Source organism: Trachemys scripta, chromosome 2 (assembly GCF_013100865.1).
Source record: "Trachemys scripta elegans isolate TJP31775 chromosome 2, CAS_Tse_1.0, whole genome shotgun sequence".
In the NCBI taxonomy this organism is placed as follows: Eukaryota; Metazoa; Chordata; order Testudines; family Emydidae; genus Trachemys; species Trachemys scripta.
In genome coordinates, this window is record NC_048299.1 from 32,138,894 (window position 1) to 32,164,162 (window position 25,269).

Consider the following 25,269-nt stretch of genomic DNA (forward strand, 5'->3'; position numbering starts at 1 on the left):
TTGGCCATATATTATTTTTAGGAGATCCTGCTTAGGCAGCTTGCATATAAGTGAGCTAAATCTGGGCAATACAAAGTATATGTGTATCAACTGACTGGTTTAAACAAAGGTATTTCGTAAACTGGTAATCTATATAATAAATACTCCCTCCCCATTTGCTTCTCTTGCTGGACCAGAAATTTGGCCAGAATGCTGCATGTTCAACATTTTACAGATGTAGTTGAAATATTTTAAATGTAAAGTTTTATTTCTTTATAATGCACTGTGATAATCTTATTAGTCAATTGTTTTCCCACAGAGCTGAGACCAGCCAAGTGATGCTTTGACAGCTCCCAGGCTTGCTAAAACTGGGAACTAGTATACCTAAGATCAGCAAATTAAAGTATGGTGTACTATCTAGTACTAGCTCAACTCAACCAGGGAGGGATAATAAAAAAGTCACACAAACAAAAGCTGAGGGCAGATCCAACCTGAGAGTTTTCAGAGAGCCTTACACATTGTACTTTTAACACAACTGACATTTTCTGTTTGGTTTAATATTAAAATCTCTACTCTTATGTTCTGTGTGAATAGGACAAATAATTATGCCAGTATTATCGGTTACTAGCATTTGTTACAAAAGTACTTCTCTATGTAAACTGGGGAAGTGTTATAACTATGTTAGTAAGCCATATTGTAGCCCAAGCAAGAAAAATACAAATAGTCTAACACCCATGCATCTAACCAGGGCAGGGAATTGGGCCTAATGAGGAAGGGAATAAGGAATGCTAAGGGACAAGACATGTGTAGACTGTATTTTACTGTATCAGAGTCTGGAATGTAAAAGGCAGTAAGCTGCACACTTGTCAGAAGCTGAGGTCCAATCGAGGACACTATATGTAATATCTAGGTATCTCTCTTAGATATTTATATGGCCCAATTACTGTGGCATATAAGCACCTCACCATCTTTAATATACAACACAAATGTGAGGCAGGGCTAATGTACTAATGTCCCCATTTTGCAAACGGGAAAATCAGGCACAGAGAAACCGACTTTTCAAGGGTGCTCAAAAGCCTGTGACCAAGCAGGGATTCGACCCGAAGTTTCCCAGGCTAGCACTCTAACCACTGTACTAGTCTATTGTATTACACACCTCATTCCTCCCACTGTTAACACATAAAGTGACAGAGACCAGGAAGTGTCACAACCTCCTTTGTCAGCTCAGAAAGGAGAGAGAAAAATTCCCTAGCCGAGCCACTGAGGAGAGAGAACTCGAGAGAGAAAAGATGGGGAACCCGCTCTCCATTCAGGACCGGGTCGGGATAACGGAGTATCTCCCGCAAACGCCCCCCGTGCAGGTGTCTGTCAGGAGACAACCTAGTGGCCATGTCTCACCCGCCAGTTTCTCAGAATCCCTCCCTGAAGCAGAAGCAATCGCCCTCTCACCCCGTCCCCTGCCCCAGACTGGCCTCTGTGGCAAGTTGCAACCCAACACTCACCCCCGCTCGCGCCCCCGGGGGACTTTCTGGGGCGGAGTCTCTCAGCGCAGCGGCTCCGACACAACGGGCGGGAGCTGCCCAGCCGACCCATTCCCCGCTCAATAGTACCCCGGGGAGGCGCCCCTTGCTCTCCTGTATCCCGAGTCCCACCCGCGCGCCAGCACTCTCACCTGGGGCTGCACGGTGGTAGAGAAGGAAAACATCCTCCCCTCTATGAGGGCTGCGACTCCCCCTCCTCCCGTGCCGGGAGCGGCGATCTACGCGCCTGGCAGTCTTCGCCTCTCACTCCCTCTGGCCGCAGCCGCCGGGAGAAGCAGCATTCAGCGGCTTCACTCCCATGGAAAATGGCCGCCTCCTGCGGCCGGTAACGACTAGGCCAACTACAACTATGCCGGAAACGGACGGGGCGGCATACCGCTTCCGGGTCATACTCCCTCCCGAGTCCTTCCTGCCCGGCCACCTCCCCTTCCTCCCCCATAGCAACCAGACACCTTAGCAACCAATGTGTCTCACGCGCGTACACCAGCCTCTTCCTACTACGCTCTTGCGCGCGGGAGCAAACCATTCCTTCCGCCTGACGGGGGAGGCTGTAGGACCAAACCATTTCCGCGGCGGGGGTACAGTGTGAGTTGCGTGCATCAGCTGCTGTGTCCAGCTGGTCGCAGCACGAGGTCGTCGTTTCGGAAACAGAGAGCTGGCGTACGGATAAAACAGGCCTGCTTTTGAGCAGCCTGTTTTTGCAAAACCTAACTAACATGGTGTGAGAAAACCAAAATGCAGCCCTACCCCACCTATCTCTCCAGCCACCACATCACTCGACTGGTCCATCACACCAGGGGCCTAGCAAGTGCTCTCAAGGTCAGCAAACATCCCACAATTCTGGGCCCTGATCCTGCAACTACTTATGCATGTACTTTACTCCCATCAGTAGAACTCTACTCATGGTCCTAAAGTTAAAGATGCAGAAGCATCTGCAGGATGGGGCTCTTGGTGTGCAGATCCCCATGAAGGCCTGGAAAAAGAGGTGGCAAGCCTAGTAGCATCACTGCCTCCTTTACCTAAAATTTAGGAGATAACAGGTGACCACATAGCTAATATAGTCCTGGAGACTGCAATACTGTTTCCCTTCTGGATCCCACTGGCCTGGCCACTAGGTATTGCCAAGGCATCTGCCAAGTTTCCAGGGTAATGTGCAGGCCTTGTAACTCTACAGCATCAAGCAGAAGGCTGCGCTGCCCACATTCTGAAAACATCTCTCTAGTTTTGTGGGATAGTATGGAGCTGCTCCCCTCCTTTGCTCCCTGCACAAGTGTGACATAGTGGGAATTTTCCCTCGTTATGTTGTATGTGAGCCTAAGTGAGTCTTACTGTTTTGCATGAATGCTGTGTGTGCCTCAGTTTCCCATGTATTGCAACAATGTCTAGGTGGAGGGAATAAAGATGTGTGACTTGCGGGGGCTGCGCCAGCTGCCTGCACAAATGCTATGGCCCACCCTTTCGTAACCTGAGACCCAGCAAGGGGATATGACCAGGTGACTCTTGGCCCGGGAAGTCAGAAAAGGCCAGAGGAGGAGCAATGGGCAGAGCCGGGGCCAGGCTCCCCTTCCCCAACAATGGACTTGGCTGAAAGTCACTGATTTCTGTGCTAACATGTTCTGTTCTGTGTTCCTGTTGACTAATAAATGTTCTGTTTTACCAGCTGGCTGAGAGTCACATCTGCCTGCAGAATTGGGGTGCAGGATCCTCTGGCTTCCCCAGGAGCCCCATCTGGGCGGACTCGCTGTAGGAAGCACATGGTGTGGAAGCGGATGTTGAATGTGCCAAGGTCAGACCCAGGAAGATTGAAGCTGTATAAGCTTCTTGCCGTGGAGACAGTATACTCAGAGAGAGGAGGCATGCTCCCCCAGAGTCCTGACTGGCTTCGTATCGAGTAGTTCCTGATCATTGCCCCGGTCACTCCGTGACAACAAGGCATGGAAGCATTACTCATTCACAGAGCAAGGTACCTCTTGGTGTGAATATGGGTATCGAAATCTGGCCCTTAGTATCTCCAACCAGTACTCCACATCCTACTCTCAATCATCTGATGATACAAATGAACAAATCCTCATGGCTGTCAGTAAGATGTGAAGGAGCCCAGCTGGTGGGAAATGAGAAGGTATCAGGTTTATATTACAAAGAGACTGGAGCTGTAAAATGTAAAATCCAGATCCAACTCTTAGCTGTTCCAGAGTTCTTAGGTTTCCCTTCAAATACATTATGGAAATAGCCTGAGTTGCTACACTGTAATCCAAACCTTCCCAAAATGTAGGAATATCTTGATTCCAGGTTGCAGTTCATGTTCTCTCTAATTTTAGGAGTACTGCAATACTTCTAGAGTGCACCTATTTTTTTTAATTGTCAAAAATAGGACTGCTGGTACTCTAATACTGTTACTCAATGATTTCAGTCCTCCATTGAAGATAATTCTGCAGGAATTGAGATCAGGAGAAGAAAAAATAAATGTGACTGTCATATATTTTTAAAACTAATGTTTGTCTTAAAGCCATCTAAACTTCACAAACCACAGTCCATGGGCTCACAAAGTCAATAGGACTTTGCATGGACACTGGGAGCGATTTGCCTGCATTGATAATCTTGCAGGATTGGGACCTTAGTTACATGCATCAATTTTACTCATGTTTCAATAGAAACAAAATTCTACTACTCTTCCCTGAAATTAAACCAAGCTGTGGTGTGGTTAGGGAACTATAGTGTAATAAAAAGTAGGAAGAAACTTACAGAAAATAAGCTATTGAGGTGTAATTTAACACACTGAATCCAATTCTCTCCTGGTTTACAGCCTGTACAATCTCAATTAGGTCATTGGAGTTGCATGGCTGTAAACCAGGGCAGAATTTGGTCATGTGTGGCTCATGCCATAATATTTATCTTTTTCTCTGCATTTTGTCATTCTTTCCATGTCCCTCTCCATCTGTTCTGTCCTTTTTGGCTATTTTGTTTCCTTTCCTCTCTTTTGTTTGATCTCACTTCTTGTGTCTCTTTCTCTCATTGAACAACTAATATAATTTCTCCTTTTACAGACTGATAAGGTATCTCCTGTGTTTTTTTGGGGCGGGGAGGGGTATTCTTTGATTTCTTCCACCCCATCTTCTCCCTTCTCCTTGATGTGTTTTCTGCAAATTCCAAGGCCAAGAAAAGACACTCTGGTAATCCATGCATTGTCCATACTAGAAAAATTATCTGTTGCTGACAATAGGTGCCCATTGCTGAAACCTATTATCAGCAATAGGCAATTTTTCTTTTTCTAGAATAGACAAGGCTCTATTGAGTACACTGTATTGCATTTAAGGATTTTTCAAGGGAGGCCCTAATCCTGCAATCAACTCTGCTTGGGCAGGCCTTTTAGAGCTCAGTGCAGGATCAGAGTCTTAATGTATTACATCTTTATGAACAAAATAAAACTTGTGTCAGACTAGTCAAATTTTCAATGGCAAAATCATGCTGGCACATTTTCTTTTTTTAAATTAAAAAATTGCTGGCAAGTTACATGGCTAAACTAACACAAAAGAGATGTGGGTATCAAATTTCTTGCTGTAAGGTAAAAGGTAAAGCAGTTTTATAATGGACATTTTGAGAAGAAAAATTAAACACAAACTTTAAAGGGACATTGCCAACTTGAAATCTAATCAGTATTTTATTTTTAAAAAGAGCTACTCAAATGTTCAGATAGTACACCTGTCCCTGTAATCACATGCCAAATGTTGTGGTTTGGAATCACATTTCTCTCTATTTTAAATGTCTCTAGATTCACAGAACAAACTGAAGAAACTCTCTAAATAATGGACTATATAGGGAAACAATGAAACTTGACTTATACTAAGTACAGTCAAATGCACAAAATAAACCAAGTTCCCAATTCTGGAAAACACTTTACTTAGGAGGATTCTGTCCCACCCTCCATCAACTTTAGTAATCTCTGTGATCTCCAGGTGCTATGTCTGTACAAAGTTCAGTGGAGGATCAGATTTTAAGACAGACAACAATATTTTTCTCTCTATTCATATTCAGTTATGGTAATATTAGTTATTTTTACCAATAAAATAATACAAAAGTATGATTTTTAAGTTGACAGTGTCTAAGTTTGGGTCTTGATCATGCAAAGATTTCATGCTTAATTTTTAAGAATATAAGTAGTCCCATTGAATTCAATGTCTTTGTAAGATTGGGGCCTAATTTGTTATACATACTGTGACAGGACCCCCCGTGTACATCCTGAAACTATGGGACCACTGTGCCCCCTTCTCTCTCCAGCCTGGACTGTCTCTCACAAAGCTATGCTAGTGACAAACAGCAAACCCCTGCAGGAGCTGTGATCACTCAGCCACCAGCATGTGGAGACCCACACCCTGCTAGATAGCTCTCCAAGCCACTCATGAATTATATAGAGAGAGGCACCAGCCAATCACCCTAGCCCCCAGCTTTGCATTCCATTAACATACCATGTTACACTGCTCCAGACTCCCTTGGACAATACAAGCTCATTAATTAGTTCACCACTTCAACAAAGGGTAGTGAGCGTGCAACAGCCCTTGTTAACCTGAACTGAGATTCACCAAGCACTTCAACAACAAAAAACAACAACATTGTTTTATATTTTAATTAAAACATTTATTGACTCCAGACAGATAGATTTTAAGTAGCAGGCATAGAGATCAAAGTTGGTTACATAAGAAAAAGAAATAAATTTGCAGTCTAAATTCTACAGACTAAGTAAGGTTTGACTTAAACAGTTTCTCTCACTCCAATAGAGGTTACAGGCAGCTTACAGTTCTTAATACATAGGCTGCATTCCCTCTCACCTTGGACCAGTCCCCCCAGTTCAAAGTTTTTGTCTTCCAGACGGTCTTACAGCTGTTGAGGTGTGGGAGGGGAGAGGCCAAGTGATGATGTCACTCTCTCTCTTTTATACTTTCTTCCAGCTGCTAGAAAAATCCTTGCTGTGACATGGGGTTTAAGTACCCCTCATTGTATACATGCCCCCTCTGAGGTGTCTCTGGGAGAGTGGATTTTTCTTTTGGTGGACCATCAACACAAGTCTGGCTGGTCCTGATGTAAATCTGTCTTGTCAGTTGCTCCTTTGTTGTCACTGAAAGGCTGGCTGTAGGTATCTCCCAACCTCACAACATATTTGAGTAACACATCATAACTTCATATACAATGAATAGTACATACAATTCAACAGGATATTAAAGTTAAACAGATCAAGACCTTTTAAATGATACCTCACTCACAAGGCATACTTTGTACAAAACATATCATAATATCACAGTGGTGTATATGTGGGTTCCGGGGTGCTATTTTGAGGTAGAGAGTCATACAAACATTTGTGAATCTTGTTTAATGTAAAATTAATTTTTTCCGCTGTTCATAAATCTTAAAATCTGTTAATTTAACAAAAGAACATTTTCCAAAAGAAACCTTACTTTTTCCTTATGTCTTTTCAATCATCAGCACTTGTCTGTCTGGAGTGGCTTGCTTGAAATCCTCATGTATGTTCCCGTCTATAAGATGTGGCTCAGCTGAGTAGTGAGTACCAAGAGGATATCAGATGGGCCATGTTCTCACTGAGAAGCATTTGAATAGACTTTTTGTAAATCCTAAAGACTGTTTCCTGTTCTCAGAGTATCTGGAATTTGAAGATAAAAGTTCATGTACCAACTAGCTTCTTTTGGGCATTCAAAGAGGAGATTATGGTGGATTTTAGATGGGTTATTCTGAAAGGAGTTGGTTTTATACTTTTGCAATTATTAGTCTATTAAGTGTGTAAATTAACTAAAGAGCTCTGGGGAGCTTGAAAGCTTGTCTCTTTCACCAGGAGGAGTTGGTCCAATAAAAGAAATTACCTCACTACCTTGTCTCCCTCATATTGTAGGACCAACACTGCAAACAACTTCTAACATTTGAATGACATGCTGAGTATTTTCATTGTTGCAGAGCATCCATTCAGAGCTTTAAGAAGTTAAAAAAAAAAGTCTAAATAAGTAAACTATATTGACACATAGATCCTGATTTTGCAGTGATAGACACGTTCCTGATCCCAGTCAATGCTGCTGTAGTGGCAGGTGGAAAATAGCTGCTGTGGTCACTGACACTACTTGCTCATCTAACAGTAAGTGAGGAATGCACAAGACTTCCAAGTTAAGAACATTAATGACAAATGGGATATACATTCTGTAGACAATAAAGCAAATACAATCTCTGTCAACTGCCACAGTTATAACAGACAGTTATTATAGGAGGTAGTTTTATAGACATTCAGAAGGAGAGGTGGTTCATTTGGATAGTTATAAAGGACAGTTGAGTTTGGGGATATTTACTGAAGGGCATTTATGAGCTAGTTGAGTAACAGTTATACTGAGAGGCATCTGAGGAAAAGAGGATTGCAACATGGTCTAATTGGGGACGATCATGAAAGCCATGCAGTAGGGAGTGATTACATCCAAGGATAATTGCAGTGGGGGCAGCTGCGATAGGACATTAACAAGGCCCTTCAACTTCAGTTTTTATTTTGTTTAAAATTTCCCAGAAATTAATCAGTGTTCATTACAAAAATTAGAAAAAGGATGGAAATGAGTGCAAAATACTAGCTTCACAGTTTTCTGGGTAAATATCAGGGTTAATATTGGGAGACAGGAAAACAGAAAAAAAAAAAATCAGCAAATAGAGACCAGTAAGTGTATTGAAAGTAAAGGCAATTTACTGTTGTGGTTTATTTTGCGAACTGTACATTAACAGGTTTCAGAGTAGCAGCCGTGTTAGTCTGTATCCGCAAAAAGAAGAACAAGAGTACTTGTGGCACCTTAGAGACTAACAAATTTATTAGAGCATAAGCTTTCGTGGACTACATCCGAAGAAGTGGGCTGTAGTCCACGAAAGCTTATGCTCTAATAAATTTGTTAGTCTCTAAGGTGCCACAAGTACTCCTGTTCTTCTTTGTACATTAACAGTAAGCTCCAAAGCTTGTCTGTCTCATGAATAGAAGTTGGTCCAATAAAAGATATTACCACACCCACCTTGTCTCACTAACAGTATGGTCACATATACACACACACGTATCTTCTACTACATTGCCTTTCTTTAACAAACTGCCTCACATTTACACTTAGACTAATTTATTATCAACATAAACACATGTTCCTAAAGTATAGGATTTGTTCTGAACATAATCCGTATTTTTGTGAACTTCAGTAGTCCAAAATTCAGAGGGGAAAAAAACCAGTAAAAACTGCATAATAGCTTTTGTAAAACCTGGGAATTTTTCAGCAAAAACTGAAAATGAAGGGCCTTAATTACACTACACTAATCAATTACACTAGAGCAGGGGTTCTCAAACTGGGTGTTGGGACCCCTCAGGGGGTCACAAGGTTATTACATGGGGGGGGGGTGTCACAAGCTGCCAGTCTCCACCCCAAACCCCACTTTGCCTCCAGCATTTATAATGGTATTAAATATATAAAAAAAGTGTTTTTAATTTATAAGGGGGGGGGTCGCACTCAGAGGGTTGCTATATGAAAGGGGACACCAGTACACAAGTTTGAGAACCACTGCATTAGAGGTAATTGTAACAGGCTGTTTGGTGTTGTTTACATTACAGGCAGCTGCACTAAGATATTGGAAGCAGGTGTATTGGGATTGGTTGCACTGAGGCATTAGAGGCAGAGCTACCTGGAGTCACTTACATTAGAGGTAGAGTTGCGGTGCGGTCAGTTGTACTGGGGACAGACCGCTTGATTCCCCAGATCTTACCTGTTCCCCAGTGCTCTTGCTAGACTGCTTACTGCGCGTGCGCTCGTTTTCACCCCTCCCCTTATCGCTCTCACGCAGACTCTCGGGAAGTCCTGCCCAACCCCCGTCCCTGCTGCTGTCAGTTGGCCAATGACGTTACCCGCGGGTGGGGCGGGGCTTAGCTTTGAATTGGCGCGGGGCACGGAGCGGTGGAGGGGACAGTCGGAGAGCGCGGAGTCGCGCGATGGGGCCGGTGGAACCCGCGGCTGAGGAGAGGGGCGCCGCGCGGGTGAAGCGCATCGCGGTGCCCCGGCCGCCCTCCATCGAGGAGTTCACCATCGTGAAGCCCATCAGCCGCGGCGCCTTCGGGAAGGTCTACCTGGGCCGCAAGGGGGGGAAGCTCTACGCTGTCAAGGTGAGAGCGGCGGGGCCGGAGCCCGAGCCCGACTCGCGGGGGAGGGTTCATCGCTGCTCCGGTTCCCGCAGTCACGCCCGGAGCGCGACGGTCTCAGCGGGGCCCAGCGCTGCCCTCTGCAGACGGGACCCCAATAGCCCGGCAGGCAGCCAGCAGTCCCCAGCGATCGCCCGCTTGGGCTCGAATTACCCGCGGGCTCGTAGCAGTTTCACCGGCTCGTCCCCCTCCCGCTGGGAATAGATGGGGGCGGGGCGTGGAGCTGCCGTGGGTGAGTCAGCCCCGCGATGTGCCAGTCTGGGGGGGTTGAAGCTGAGCAGTTGGGCCCGGCTCCTACGCGCTCTGCGCGACGAGGGCGTTTGGCCGCTGGCGCTGCGTCTTGCGGGGGCCAGGCCCCGGCCTGAGGGGGCGGTGGCCGGGGAGTGGCGGCCCGTGGTACGCTCGGCGGGCGCAGGAGCCGTGAGTCTGTCTGAGTTCAAGACGCAGGTTGCTGGGCTGAGTCGGGCTGCGCTCAGCAAACCGGAGCTCAGACCTGAGAGGAAAAATGAACTTTTACTGCTGGGCCCAGAGTCAGGGCTCCGTGAGCGGCAGCTGGGCATGTGCAGCCTGCTCCTGTTCCAGTGGTGTCCTGGCTGGCGCCACCACCCCTTGTTTGTGGTGCCCCGCGGCGTTCTCAAGGCAGGCTTGTGCTTGTCTCTGTTTGTCCTCCCTGCAACTGTGTGGTTCAGGCCTGGTCTACACTACAGTTACGTGATAAGTGTCCACCCTATAGTGTGCTCCCGTTGCTGTAAGTTGCCCACTACATTGACTTAATAAGTCTATGTCTACACTACAGCATATTTTGGCAAAACTTACATTCCACCTCACTGAGCGACATAAGTGCTTGTGTGGACAGCGCTGTAGACTGGAGAGCTTCTACTGCCGACATAGCTTCTGCTGCTCGCTAAGGTGGTTTTTTTTTTATACCAATTCTCTCCCGTTGGCATACAGCGACTTCACCAGACGCGCTGCCCGTTTGCTGTCACGTCGCCCATTATGGTCTCATCCGCCATGCCAGGATGTTAGGGCAGAAACACTCTGGCGAGAGGAATGGATAGCTATTATAATCCCCAACCAGTCCCTTGTCACCAACCCCACAATTTGCCCATCTGGTTTTGACGTGCCCCGTCGCCAGTGGTGCCTGTTGAACACATTCTAGACCAGGCAAGGTCTCCATGCAGCCAACCAGTATCGCTGGGACATTCGTGACAGCCCTTTGTGCAGCTGTGATGCAACACAGACGATGAGGCACGTTGTCGATGAATGCCTGTTGACTAGGTTCAGCGGTGGCCTAGAAGAACTGCATCATGCCACTGAAGATGCCATCACTTGGCTAGACTATGCACACACTAAATAAAATAAACCAGACGCGCTGCAGCGGCACAGCTGTGGCGCTGTATGTATAGACATATCCTAACTCCATCTCTGAGAGAGGCGTAGCACTTAGGTTGATGAAGTTAGGGCAATGCAGTGCCTACCCAGACACTGTGTTACTTACATCGCCTGTTAGCTGTCAGCACAGCCTAGAGCCCTGCTGCCAGGACTGACATCACAAAGCAAGTATACTCCCATAAACTTCTAAATTCCCTTTTTCATATTGAGTAATCTCAAAATGACAGAATTCTTTTCATTAGCTAACAAGATCTGTGGGGGCAGATCATTTGCAGTGTTGGGAAATTGTCTGAGACTGGATCTTTTGGAATCATGATTTTGGGGATGACATACCCTTAATTGATATATTGCACATATGGAATGCTCACGCAAACTTTCATTATGATCATTTTGTTTGGGTTGTTCCTGGGGGTAACAATGTTAAGCTTTTGATTTAAAAATCAAACAAAAACCAAAAAATCCCAAACACAGTCAGTACCAGGTTGAGTAATCAAGACCACCGGTCAGGGAAATAACCCAGTTCCTTCCCTGATGAACCAAGGGACGTGCCCCACCCATGTACTTATTCGCTACACCAATATCGACTTGGACTCTAAATTCATTCTGTGGGTGGCCTACCCGAGCCCACTTATCCACGGACGTTTTAAAAACCTTGCAGCGCCCTTCCCATTCAGCCCCTGGCTCAATGCTGTCACCCCTCTAGCTCCTGAGCCCATGCTCCAGTCTGTCCCCCACCACTAACTCTGCTGAAGCCCAATCTGTGACCCCCCTCCAAGCAGTCCCGTATGCCCTCACTCTGTCTGTCCTAACTTGGGTTTGCGAGCAGGGTGCTGTGATGAATGCAGTTGGCTTCTGGCTATTCTAGTGCCACAGTGGCATCTGGTAGATGAAAGGCGTGGCTGCAGGATTTCTCAGGCAGAATGTATTTTTGGGGCGGGGAGGGCGGAATCTGCATTGGATATGAATTGTGCACATGCGCAGTGGTGCACAGTTCCCCCAGAGTAAGCAGTAGATGGCACAGGCAGAGGATATATTTGATGCAATATGGTATTGTTGCTGAAGCTCACAGTTAACAAAGGTTGTATGCAGTGTAGTTATAGCCATGTTGGTCCCAGAATATTAGGCAAGATGGGTGAGGTAGTATCTTTTATTGGACCAACATCAGTTTGTGAGCGAGACAAACTTTTGAGCCACACAGCGCCCTTCTTAAGGTTCCTCAACCCACCTTGTCTCACTGTTAACGAAGACAGTTATTTGTCATCATTAATTGCTTGTGTTTGCTAAGGCTTTCTCCTGAGGAGACCAACATTAGATTACTTTTGATTATGAAATTGACATTACATTTTCCTTATGCAGAAATTAGATTTTCCCCCCTGAAAAATTAGCCAGTTAAGGCTGGGAATTTTAATGACATATGTTTTACTTATCACAAGTGTGCTCTTTTCACTGCATGTAACTTTTTTCTGAAGAGGATAGCAGTATTGCTTAATTGCAGAGGCAAGATTTCTGCATTTAAAATATTTTTCTTTAGAAGACCCAGTCATAATTCTAACTAAATTTTGCCATAAGTGCTAAGAAAGGGGTAGTTTCACTATTGATATTACCTCCTTGGAAAAAAGTTGTCCACACAAATATTTTAGACTTCCATCACAATTTTGACAGTGGGAGTCCCACTGTGTACGGGGCTAACAGTGGAAACCCTGGCTGCCCCAGGGCTGAGAGCGAGGGTGGCTGCTCTCAACCCCAGGCGGCTGACAGCAGAAAATCACGGAAAAGTAATAATTGACTGTTTTTTACAATCATCCCACAATTTAAGTAGGGCTTTATCAATAAGTATTAAACATTGAATTTCTAATTATAGGTTATATATTTTACCAACAGCTGCACACGCTAGTTTGAAACTAAGCATTAATTTCACATAAAACTTAAAATAAGGAGTTAGCTTATTACTGGCAGCTAGGGAAGGAAAGCAGTGTCCACGTAAATGGAGGATGCATCCTGCAAGAATTTAAATCTTCTAAACTGGGTGAGATGGTATCTTTTATTGGTTAGAAAGTAAATTTAATACTTGCTGTCAACAGAGAAATTTTTCCACTCACAATGCTTTTAGAAGAGACTTTAAATAATGAAAAATTAACTTTAGTATCTGTCTGCACTTTTTAGCCATCTAAATACCTCGTCACCATATATTAAGCAGAGCTGAGTATGTGTCTAGAATCTATGATGTACAGCTAGAAGCTTCAGCTAAGTAAATTAGAAGGTCAAGATTTTGAGTTAACTAACATTAAAGTTGAAATGTGTCTATACAAGAAATACACTAAGTTAGTGGTTCTCAACATTTTTCCTATTGGGATCTCCCTTTCCTTATATGGAACCCTCTCCCATTATAAATACGTCAGGGTGATCATGAGTCCCAGGTTAAGAACCCATGGCCTAAGCATTTAAACATTGGGAAATACAGAAGGAAGATAAATATTCAAATACTCACAGTTCATATAATCCCTTAAGTAATATACGCATTAAATATCACATTTTAAAATCAACCTTAACCACCTTGTATCTTTGTCTAACTTCAACATATTGATTAGAAACCATGTTAAACCCACCCAATGTAAATGATATACAGTAGAACTCAGAGTTATGAACACCAGAGTTATGAACTGACCAGTCAACCACACACCTCATTTGGAACTGGAAGTATGCAATCAGGCAGGGGCAGAGACCTCCTCTTCCTTCCCTCCCTTCCCCCACCCCAAAAAAGCAAATATCATACTGTGTTAAATGTAAATTACTGAAAAAAAGGGAAGATTTAAAAAAAAAAGAGAGAGAGATTTGACAAGATAAGGAAACTGTTTCTGTGCTTGTTTCATTTAAATTAAGATGGTTAAAAGCAGCATTTTTCTTAATAAAATTTCAAAACTGTATTAAGTCAAAAACAACAAGGAGTCTGGTGGCACCTTAAAGACTAACAGATTTATTTGGGCATAAGCTTTTGTGGGTAAAAACCTCACTTCTTCAGATGCATAGAGTGAAAGTTACAGATGCAGGCATTATATACTGACACATGGAGAGCAGGGAGTTACTTCGCAAGTGGAGAACCAGTGTTGACAGGGCCAATTCAATCAGGGTGGATGTAGTCCACTCCCAATAATAGATGAGGCGGTGTCAATTCCAGGAGAGGAAAAGCTACTTCTGTAATGAGCCAACCACTCCCAGTCCCTATTCAAGCCCAGATTAATGGTGTTAAATTTGCAAATGAATTTTATTTCTGCTGTTTCTCTTTGAAGTCTGTTTCTGAAGTTTTTTTGTTCAATGACAGTGACTTTTCAATCTCCCTGGTCATTCTATTACAGATTTAAGTGTTCACTTACTGGCTTATGAATGTTACCATTCCTGATGTCCAATTTGTGTCCATTTATTCTTTTGCGGAGGGACTGTCCGGTTTGGCCAATGTACATGGCAGAGGGGCATTGCTGGCACATGATGGCATATATAACATTAGTGGATGTGCAGGTGAATGATCCCTTGATGGTGTGGCTGATGTAGTTGGGTCCTCTGATGGTGTTGCCAGAGTAGATATGGGGACAGAGTAGGCAACGACGTTTGCTACAGGGATTGGTTCCTAGGTTGGTGTTTCTGTGGTGCGGTGTGTAGTTGCCGGTGAGTATTTCCTTCAGGTTGGGGGGTTGTCTGTAAGCGAGGACTGGTCTGCCTCCCAAGGTCTGTGAGAGTGAGGGATCATTTTCCAGGATAGGTTGTAGTTCGTGGATAATGCACTGGAGAGGTTTTAGCTGGGGGCTGTATGTGATGGCCAGTGGTGTTCTGTTATTGTCCTTGTTGGGCCTGTCCTGTAGTAGGTGATTTCTGGGTACCCGTCTTGCTCTGTCAATCTGTTCCCTCACTTCCCCAGGTGAGTATTGTAGTTTTACGAATGCTTGATAAAGATCTTGTAGGTGTTTGTCTTTGTCGGAGGGGTTGGAGCAAATTCGGTTGTATCTTAGGGCTTGGCTATAGACAATGGATCGTGTGATGTGTCTTGGATGGAAGCTGGAGGCATATAGGTACGAATAGCGGTCAGTAGGTTTCCGATATAGGGTGGTGTTTATGTGACCATCACTTATTTGCACTGTAGTGTCCAGGAAGTGGATCTCTTGTGTGGACTGGTCCAGGCTGAAGTTGATGGTGGGGTGGAAATTGTTGAAGTATTAAGTCAACATTCAGGTGTAAACTTTTGAGAGAACAACCATAATGTTTTGTTCAGAGTTACAAACATTTTGGAGTTATGAATAACCTCCATTCCCGAGGCGTTTGTAACTCTGAGGTTCTACGGTACACTTTGGGCTACAGGTCCTCACTAACCATCACTGCTCAGTTGCTGTCTTGTAGTTCACTGGCTTGTTATGTTTGAGACGGGTATTTATATTGCCCCTCGCCCTCCATTTAAAGGCAATCAGTCCTTCCCTGACTAGTGTGTAATGGAGCAGAAAGCTCATTCCTCCTCCAGCTTTCTTATACAAAAATGTCACCGTTCTTTCCCTCTATATCCTTCCAATGTGAGCAAAGCACAGCTGTTCATTATACCAGGCTAGTGTGTCTCTAAGGTGCCACAAGTACTCCTCGTTCTTTTTGCTGATACAGACTAACATGGCTACCACTCTGAAACCTGATTCCATGATGAGATATCTTCAAGGTAAAATGTATCTTAATTAAAACTATCTTTAGATAGGTTTTTTCCTCAAAGCATTTTATCAAACAAATCCGATTTAAATAAAAAAATCTGATTTTTTTTTTTTTAATCATTGATTTTTGTCCACCCTGGCCAAGGGGATCTTGTGGAACTCCTATCTTTACTTCACACTACTCTGCAAAGGTTTGGAGTGCCATAGAGCAACTGACCTCAGGCTACCAGTGTGAGTCAACAGAATAGCTCTACACTTCACACAGAGTCTTCAAATTTGTTTGTATCTCATAAGTAGGGCCCTTCCAAATTTATGAGTGAACTGATCACCCTCATGGTATCTGGCTATTGTAGTAGAGGGGCAGGACTGGGGCGCCCCAGCTCAGGGGGTCCTACCATGCATCAGGATCCAGCTGCAAATCCTGGCTGGGCCAGGGAGAGACGAGGGACGGGACTTCCTCTTCCCCTGCAGGGGCCGCTCCTGGGCAGAGTCAGACCCAACTCCGGGAACCTCCCCCGGCTGCTGGAAGCTCCGTGGCTGTGCTGCCTTCATAGCTTTGCAACCATGAGGACCCCCAGAGTTATAACAGTGATATTTCATATGTAAACATCTGAAACAATGAAATTGACCATTTAAAAAATCCTATGACTGTGAAATTGACCAAAATTGACTGTGAATTTGGTAGGGCCCTACACATAAACTATATAACAATTGTGTCAAATATAATTTTTAACTATTTAATTACAACCTAATTTCTTCAAATATAGCTTATAAACTAGTTTTCAAGAAGCTCTAATTGCATGGAAAGTTGTTGCTCTACTCTGAGTTAGAGGGACTCGAACACATTAGACGCTAGTCGGACATTCAGATGAGAGTAGCTGTTTTTTAATAACCTGAAATGCAAATAGTGTGAATAATTTTCTTCAGATGTTGCAGGAGAATTCTTCAAAGTAGGTGTCCATGTACAAAACCATAGCACCACAATACAAGGGCAGTATGTAAAAATGTCATTCTAGCTGTGCCATAGAGACATGGAACTCAGTGAAGGAAAGTTTATCTAGGAAACTGACTAACCTTATCAGCATGTGTATTCTTGAAAATAAATGAGCATGGCAAATTATTGTTGTGAATTCATTTCTACATGAATTGTTTTATAGGTGGTCAAAAAAGCAGACCTGATAAATAAAAACATGGTTCACCAGGTCCAGGCAGAGAGAGATGCATTGGCTCTCAGCAAAAGTCCTTTCATTGTACACTTATACTACTCACTTCAGTCAGCTAACAATGTGTACTTGGTGAGTAAATGGTTTACAGTGCTTTAAGACAGCTTTGAAAACATAGTGGAGAATGAAGTTCGTTAGAAGAATTGTAATGTTTAAAAATATGCTCTTGCAATAATGAGGATTGGGTATTTGGGTCATTTCCTTTCACTTCTCATCCAATATGAGGTCTTAACTAGAGTAGTTATGTGGGATTAATATCTTCCTTCTCCCTGACTCCTTTTAACCCCTCCTTCTTTCTAACAGAAGAGTCCTTCCATGTAGCTAACCTGGTCAAGAATGCCTAGCACAATTTTGGGTCCAAAATAAAAATGAACCACATATTTAAGAAGACTGTGGGGTCAGAGTGTCTGTGTGTGTGTGCCTTGAAAAATATCCAGTAGATCACAAACAGTAAAATGTATGCTCTTGCTGCCAGTACTTAAAGTGCAGAGTTAATTGGGGTAGGTGGGAACGGGATGATTGAAGGATAAAATAAAGACTAGCACAGGCTTCTGACACACCCTTGAGATAAATATAGGCCAAGCCTTCTTCTGTGGTAGGCTCTCTGTGGTAGAACCAGCAATTTAACACTCCCTCCCCAAGTCTTGGAGTAGGATTTGAGCAGGGTCCATACAAGAGATACCCTAGCTATGCAGAAGGCATTAGGACCCATACTTTTTAAAATGAAAGCCTAGATTCTGCCAGAAGGGATGAGGAAAACACTTTGGGCTGGTCTACACTGGGGTGGGGGAGGGGTCGAGCTAAGATACTTCGACTTCACCTACGCTATTTGCGTAGCTGAAAGTTGCGTATCTTAGATCGAATTACCTGGGGTCCACACGGCACGGGATCGACGGCCGCGGCTCGCTCTGGTGGAGTTCCGGAGTCGACTGTGAGCACGTTCGGGGATCGATATATCGATCCCGGATAAATCGATTGCTACCCGCCGATATGGCGGGTAGTGAAGAGGTACCCTTTGTTGACACAAAAAGCTTCCTACTTACTATTGGTGAGTGGATTTGTGAAATCTTGCTTTTGTGAAACATGCTATTCTCTTAATGTCTGTAGTATAGCATTTAATTTTGCATTAAATTTAATAAAGATGTATTGGTCTTTAGACACTGAAATAGCATTAATATTGGTTAGGACAGCCCAAATAAATTACAATTTAGGAAGTTAACCTTTTAAAATATGTTTAATGCAGGATCGTATTCAGAACATTTGTTATTGCCCTGATTATGTCAAGGAAAAACAGAGCTCAATTTTTTACATTTGGGCCTTTAAGCATGCTCATAATTACAGACTCTCCACTCTCTTGAATGCACAATTACTCTAGTCATGTACATAATCTTGGGAATTACTCATCTCTGAAAATTTAGGCCTGGATTTTGTATTATATATTTACATTTTCAAAATACAATCACTAAGATACTTTAATCTTGATAAGACAGATATTTTGTGAAACTTGGGATCAATTATCCTTGACTGACACTGAATTTTGCTTAATCAAATTATACTTCCTGTCATGGGAAGTGTTATTTGTAATCAATCTAGCCTATTGAAAAGCTAACCAGGGTTACAAAAAGAAGCAATAAAAAGCTTCTATGTCCATCAGAGCAATGTTTTATTAGCCATGTCAGATGGATCAAGTCTTCTAAACAGAAAGAAATATAATTAAACATTGCTTCAGTGACTTCCCTAGGAAATGAGTTAAACTACCACAAGAATTCTTTTATCTGCTTTACCCTATGTTAAATGCTCCTCTTTTGAAAAGAAAAAAGGTAGTTCATTATTGTGTAATCTTAAATATCTCAACCAAAAATAAAGATTCATTTTAAAAATGAAATCTTTCAATGGCAGGTGATGGAATATCTTATTGGTGGAGATGTCAAATCTCTTCTCCACATATATGGCTATTTTGATGAAGAAATGGCAGTGAAGTATATTTCTGAAGCAGCACTGGCTCTTGATTACCTTCACAGGCATGGGATAATCCACAGGTAAAAATCTAATATGTAGTTTTATGACTGCAAACCAATACATTGTTTGTTGTTAAAGCTCATTTTATGGTCTTAGCATGTAATCTTTGTGGAGTCCAGCTTTCATGTCATCAGCCTCTGAATATTGAGTTTCTATTTGTGAATATCCATCCCTAGAGTAGTTTTTGAAGGGAGAAGCAACTTTGTCTTCCTTTAATTTGTCCCTCAAAGGGAATAAGAGCAGGAACTTGGCTACTCTGTCCCCAGTGCCCCGTGAATGCTATCAAGTCTTTGGGAGGATTGGGGAGAAGAAGGGAGGGACTGCTCTTCTCCCCCAGTGATGAAATATTCTCTTCAATTTATATTACTACTGCACTTCAAGGAATGCATTTTGAAATCTATAGCCAATGGCTAGTAATGCTTAATGTCAAATGCTAGTAAGCACTAATAATTTGGTAGTCCTCAGTGAGATAGTTTGACATGCTCCCCAAGAGATTAAAATTATGAGATGCACAAATCTTGTGGCATATATTTCAGGCTACATGATGATGCTTGCATTTTTAATGCTAAGACACATTTAATTTTCTGACACATCTCTAGAATCTGTACTTAAAAATGGTTTCCTAATGGGAAATGGGCCCTAATATTGATCCTAGAGAACGATAAATGCCTCCATTGTTGGTTGAGTAACTTCTTTCTACTTAATGCTTTCTCCTCCCTTCTTTCTTATGCTAAATTGTATATACGCCAATCTTATTTCAGTACCTTTATATTTGCAGGGACCTGAAGCCAGACAACATGCTAATTTCTAATGAGGGCCATGTTAAATTGACAGACTTCGGGCTCTCCAGAGTTACTCTGAACAGAGGTGAGATGTGGATCAATGAGTCTGTGGTTCCTCAGTGGTTTCTAAATATCATGTTTTAATATTCTTGGTATTTTACATTCCAGTGGCATGTAGTGGCTCCAATCAGGGTCCCCTGAGCCAGGCACTGTACCTAACCGATATTTCTAATCAATGACCAGTACAGTGGAACCTCAGAGTTATGAACACCAGAGTTATGAACTGACCAGTCAACCTACACACCTCGTTTGGAACCGGAATTACGCAATCAGGCAACAACAGAGATTAAAAACAATAAAATAAAAGCAAATCCATTACAGTACTGTTAAATGTAAACTATTTAAAAAAAAAAAAGGAAAGCAGCATTTTTCTTCTGCATAGTAATGTTTCAAATCTGTATTAAGTCAATGTTCAGTTGTAAACTTTTGAAAGAACAACCATAATGTTTTGTTCAGAGTTATGAACATTTCAGAGTTACAAACAACCTCCATTCCTGAGGTGTTCGTAACTCTGAGGTTCTACTGTACTGGTACCACACATGACTGGTGCAGTTCCTTGACTAATGTTACTTACTGTTATAAAAGCATTAGTATTTAAGTAAATAGTAAGCTTTTGGAGGAGGGGGTATATAGTAAAAGTCATGGACAGGTCATGGGCCATGAGTTTTTGTTTACTGCCCATGACCTGGCCATGACTTTTAGTAAAAATATCTGTGACTAAAAGGTAGCCTTACTCATAACGGATGCATTATAATTTATCCTGTGGTACATGATCCTATACTATTTCTCAAACAGACTATATGCCATTCTACAATCTTAGATACTGTGTAGTATACTGTATGTGCCAGACAGTTGTGTATTTTTGAAGCTTCATAATAAACTGTTACACAACATGTTATATTGTATATGCAACATAGCACAATAGTATAAACTTGCTGATATATACAGATCACCTCTGTTGGTAGCTATTTTTACTTAATAGTTAATAGCCTCATTCCCTGAATTGCAGAATCTACCACTTTTTGAAAAGAGAATGTGCCTTATATGGATGCTGACTAAATGATTAAAATATGTGATTTAGAGAGAAGAGCACAGTCTGTAAAAATTATACATTACTGAACCATTATGGCAGCAAAATTAGTGAGACAAGATGGATGAGGTAACACATTTTATTGGACTGTCTGTTGGTGAAAGAGAAGCTTTTGAGCTCCACAGAACTCTTCTTTGCATCTTGTATCCTGGACCAGTATAGTTACAACCCTGCAAACAAAAGTGAAATTAGTGTAAATCTACAGGAATGAAAAAATGTTAAGAAGCTATATGTATCTAAGGTTGTAGGAAAAATATGTATACTGTATTTGTGAAATAGTATGTGACTAATTATTATAGCAATTTTTATGTTAACTGTACGACCCTAATATTCTCGTAATGTATGGAAATTCTTACCTTACTTTCCAGACTGCCTTTTCTAAAAAAAAAAATAATAATAATCTTTCTATAGCCTTCCCTTTTATAGATGCACACTTCATAAGCTTAGTGGAAAAATCTTATTAAAAATGTACTGCAGATATGCCAAATTGATTTCTTTAGCCCGTCTCCCCCTATCCTACCACAAAAACAGATCATAGTTTTGCCATGTTAAAATTACTATAGCTGTCACAGTGCATCTTAGCTCTATACATTAATTAGAACTGATTATGCCCCAGAAGGTACACTCAGTACCACCTTACCTCAAAATTCCTGGGGTCTCTTATTTCATCATTTTGAAAAAAAAAAAAAAAAAAACAGTGGAAAGTTCTTACAAACATTTGCCTTCCTTTTGAACCTTTGCAGTATAGTATTGAAAACCTGAAAATGAAACTGACTTCAGTGGTTTTTATGGTGAGAAATGCAAAACATAAACAACATAGTGAAATCTAATTGGACTTTGAAAAGTCTTTTAGGATTAATAAAATAAATGTGATGAATGGTATTGGTAAAGAAATAGCTTGTGTAAAATTCAGAATTAAGTGAGAGAGCCATGTAAACCAAATTAAAGGACAAGCTTTTTTTCCACTGAATTTAAATACTGTTAATGACTGAAACTTTTCATTTATTGATTAATCCAATAAAAACCTGACACACTGCATTAACTTCTAAATTTTAGAGATAAATATGATGGATATCCTTACTACACCATCAATGGCTAAGCCTAAACAAGATTATTCGCGCACTCCAGGACAAGTGTTGTCTCTCATCAGCTCTCTGGGTTTTGTAAGTAATCTAGTTATTTGTTTGTTAGTTTTCTTCAAACTGCTTGCATTTAAGGTAATGAAAAGAATTTAAGTTGGAGTAATGAGGCTTTTCCGTGTCTCAGTTGACCACAGCCAGTAGCATGTTTCATGATTGGACTGCTCGTGCCTTTGACTTGAGTGTTCCAGAGGCTACTTTAGGTCTTACTCCAGATTAGTGAATTGCCAGATTTGGGTTGTGATTTCCGCTGAGCTCCAATTATAATTTAACTTTGAGTAAATTTAAGACTACATTTTCAGCTGCAGATGTTCTGTACAAACTTTAATCCATTTATCTTTTAAGAAAGTTTCTATCATTTTGATAGTACACTCCAATCAGTGGGAAAATGCAAGGACCTAGTTCAAGTCCCATGTCTGCTGATGGTTTGCAACTTTCTCGAGAATTGGTTTCTCCCATGTCTGTTGGCCAAAAGGATTATACTCCTGTTTCAAATAAACTATTGAAATCATGTAAGTACTGAAAATATGTAAGTATAACAAATCGCATAATAAGCAATGCTGTCAATTTGCGGGTTTTTAACTTGACCAACTGCTTGAATGGGTCCAGTCATGGAGCTTACGTCTCTTCCAAAATACAATGCCTTCAACCACATGATACTCTCTAACACTTGTTACTCCTGAGAGAATTCTGTGCCAAAAAAAAAAAAAAAAAACATTCTGTGCACAATATTTTAAAATTCTGCATATTTTATTGGCCAAATAATGTGGAGGCTCCAGCATGGCAGTGAGGAGCCAGGCCACTAGGTGCACAGAGATGAAAGATCACACTGCAAGCCTGCACACACACCAAGGGACACAGGCTCTGTGGTGAGGCTGCACCTGACCCTGACAACAGTGCAAGGGCCGGGCCAGAAATACCCCAGGGCCCTGTCCCTTCACGGGCGCACCAGCTGTGGGTAGGCAGGCTCAGCTGGGCAGGATCTAAGTACGTAGATGGGTTTCATATGGGGGGATCCAGATGTGGGATGAGAGGGTTCTGTGGGGGGCAACCTGGGTGCAGGCAGCAGTTCAGTGTAGGGGGGGGGGTCTGGGTACTGGGGGGGATCTGGATGCACAGGGGCTTGTTGGGGGGGTTCTGGGTGCAGGGGCAATGAGACTGTATAGTGGGGTCCAGGTGAAGGTGGTTGGGGCTCAGCAGGGGGGAATCTGGGTGTGGGATGAAGGGGCTCAGCAGGAGGAGTCTGGGTGTGGGGTTCAGCGGGGGGTCTGAGTGCAGTTGATTGGGGCTCACTGGTGTGGGGGACTCATTAGGGTGGTCCAGGTGCATGGGGGTGGGGCCCATGGTGGGCGTTTGAGTGCAGGAGCTTCAGCGGGAGGTGGTCTGGGTGCAGGGATAGAGGTCTGGATGCAGGGGGGAAGGGCTTGGTAGGGGTCTGGATGCAGGAGGGGTAGGGCTTGGGTGTGTGTGGGAGGCTTAGCGGGGTGGTAGCTCGGGTGGGGGGGTGAGGTTTGTTAGGAGGTCCAGATGCACAGGGATTGGGCAGATGGGGAAACAGCTCCCTGTACAGGGAGCCCTCACCCCATGGCTGAGGAGTAATGGGGGCAGGAAGCGAGGGGAGGGGATATGGAGCCGGGGAAAGTTTCCGGGGGTGCATCTGACCCGGCCACGGCCGATTTGTGCAGGGGAAATACGCTCCTCACCTACCCCTAGCCCAGCTGGGACTAGCAGCTGAGCCCAGTGCAGGGTAGGAGTCACCAGCCATGGCATCCCCAGTGGCAGGGGAGGTTCATGGGTGGGGGTTGTTTCGGGGCAGAGGGATTTGGATGCATGGGGGAGGGGTCTGACCCATACGCTTCATCCACCCACCCCCCCCATCACACATAGTGATATACCTCTGGCACAGAATTCCCCCAGGCATAACTAGTCTGGGTTGTTTGTTCAGTGCTGACTCCAACTGAAATGTTCTTCCTATTGGATCACTAATGCCAGGTTTTGAATCTGAATGTACGAGCCAGTAAAGTCAAATGACATATTTAAATCAAGAAACAAACACTAATTCAAAGATGTTACATGTCATATTTGCAGTGCAACTAAGTTAGTTTTGCTCTGGGTGCCTTAAAATTTGAATTGTCTTACTTTGGTGTCTTGATATTCCTAAACTGAAATGCAAAAGATGGTCAGTGCAGTGCTAGTATTGATTCATTTGGTAAATTATGCCTCTTCAAAAATGATGAAACTCATTGTATGGGAGAGGTGCTGAGAACAATTCCTACATCAATTGAAGTTATGGAAGATTATCTTCAGAGTAGTGCTCAGATTTGGTATGAAGCTGGCTAATGTACACTATATCTTTCAGACAGAATTTGAACTTATTCATAATTTTTCCTTTCAAAGGTCTTGATGTTGCTGCCTTAAATCTCGGGATGCCAGTGAGGAGTTTAACTCCAACTCTCCTTCAATCTAGGAAGAGATTTGGTACCTCCAGTGCCAGTAGCCACTCACATACACACATGTCCAGTATGGAATCAGAATGCTGTAGCAGCCCCAGGTGGGAGAAAGATGTACAGGTCAGGACTCCTTTATTTCTCCAAGATAACTTGCATAGTGTACTCATACAAATGTAAGGGTTCCCATACACTGACCATACAGCTTTTCAAAGCACTTTCCGACTGCCCCCTCCCTCCCCCCAGTTACTCCAAAAGCACGGCTTACATAGAATGGGTTAGATGCACTTTGAGTAGCTTTGCCCCTGTTCACTTTTTCAGCCAAATGCTCATCCTGTGCAGCACCGTGGGAAGGGAAATTAGATTCCACCTCCCTACTGGCCTGTAGCAATGGGAATGGAAGAAAGCCTGCTGAGAGGAGATCTTAGCCTGATTCTTGCTCAGCTTTGTAATCAATGAGGCTAGCAGTTCTGGGGGGGCATAGATGGCCAGCATAGTGGGCAAGCTTCATTTCTTGTTTTCTAAACAAAATCCGATTGTCACAATGGCTGATTCCTGTTTGATTTTTCAATTACTTGTTTTTAGAATATATTTGTAGTGTCTTTTTGTAAGCAGATGTGGTAAGAAATGTTTCATGTTAAACTGCAGTTTTCCATTAAGGTGGGAATAAAGTATTTTCAACCTAGGTCACAAAAGGGCATATTTCTGTAATGCTGTA

The 25,269-nt window shown here is 43.0% G+C and overlaps 2 protein-coding genes across 4 annotated transcripts in view; one reads left to right on the plus strand and one right to left on the minus strand.

The window, feature by feature from the left end:
* YME1L1 (YME1 like 1 ATPase) overlaps nucleotides 1–1,684 on the minus strand; it is a 39,572-nt gene extending 37,888 nt beyond the window's left edge. For both annotated transcript variants that reach the window (XM_034760186.1, XM_034760188.1), the window contains exon 1: nucleotides 1,652–1,684. In XM_034760186.1, the coding sequence (XP_034616077.1) occupies nucleotides 1,652–1,684 (33 nt within the window). The remainder of the gene's footprint in view (nucleotides 1–1,651) is intronic.
* A 436-nt stretch (nucleotides 1,685–2,120) lies between these two features.
* MASTL (microtubule associated serine/threonine kinase like) overlaps nucleotides 2,121–25,269 on the plus strand; it is a 50,097-nt gene continuing 26,948 nt past the window's right edge. Inside the window, exons 1-8 of one of the 2 annotated variants that reach the window (XM_034760190.1) lie at nucleotides 2,121–2,339; nucleotides 3,181–3,483; nucleotides 16,949–17,086; nucleotides 18,914–19,053; nucleotides 19,812–19,900; nucleotides 22,022–22,128; nucleotides 22,472–22,616; nucleotides 24,502–24,674. In XM_034760190.1, coding sequence (XP_034616081.1) covers nucleotides 16,982–17,086; nucleotides 18,914–19,053; nucleotides 19,812–19,900; nucleotides 22,022–22,128; nucleotides 22,472–22,616; nucleotides 24,502–24,674 — 759 coding nt within the window. In that variant the 5' untranslated portion in view covers nucleotides 2,121–2,339; nucleotides 3,181–3,483; nucleotides 16,949–16,981. Of the gene's footprint in view, nucleotides 2,340–3,180; nucleotides 3,484–9,409; nucleotides 9,685–16,948; nucleotides 17,087–18,913; nucleotides 19,054–19,811; nucleotides 19,901–22,021; nucleotides 22,129–22,471; nucleotides 22,617–24,501; nucleotides 24,675–25,269 lie in introns of those variants that run through there. The other variant, XM_034760189.1, reaches the window with a different exon arrangement.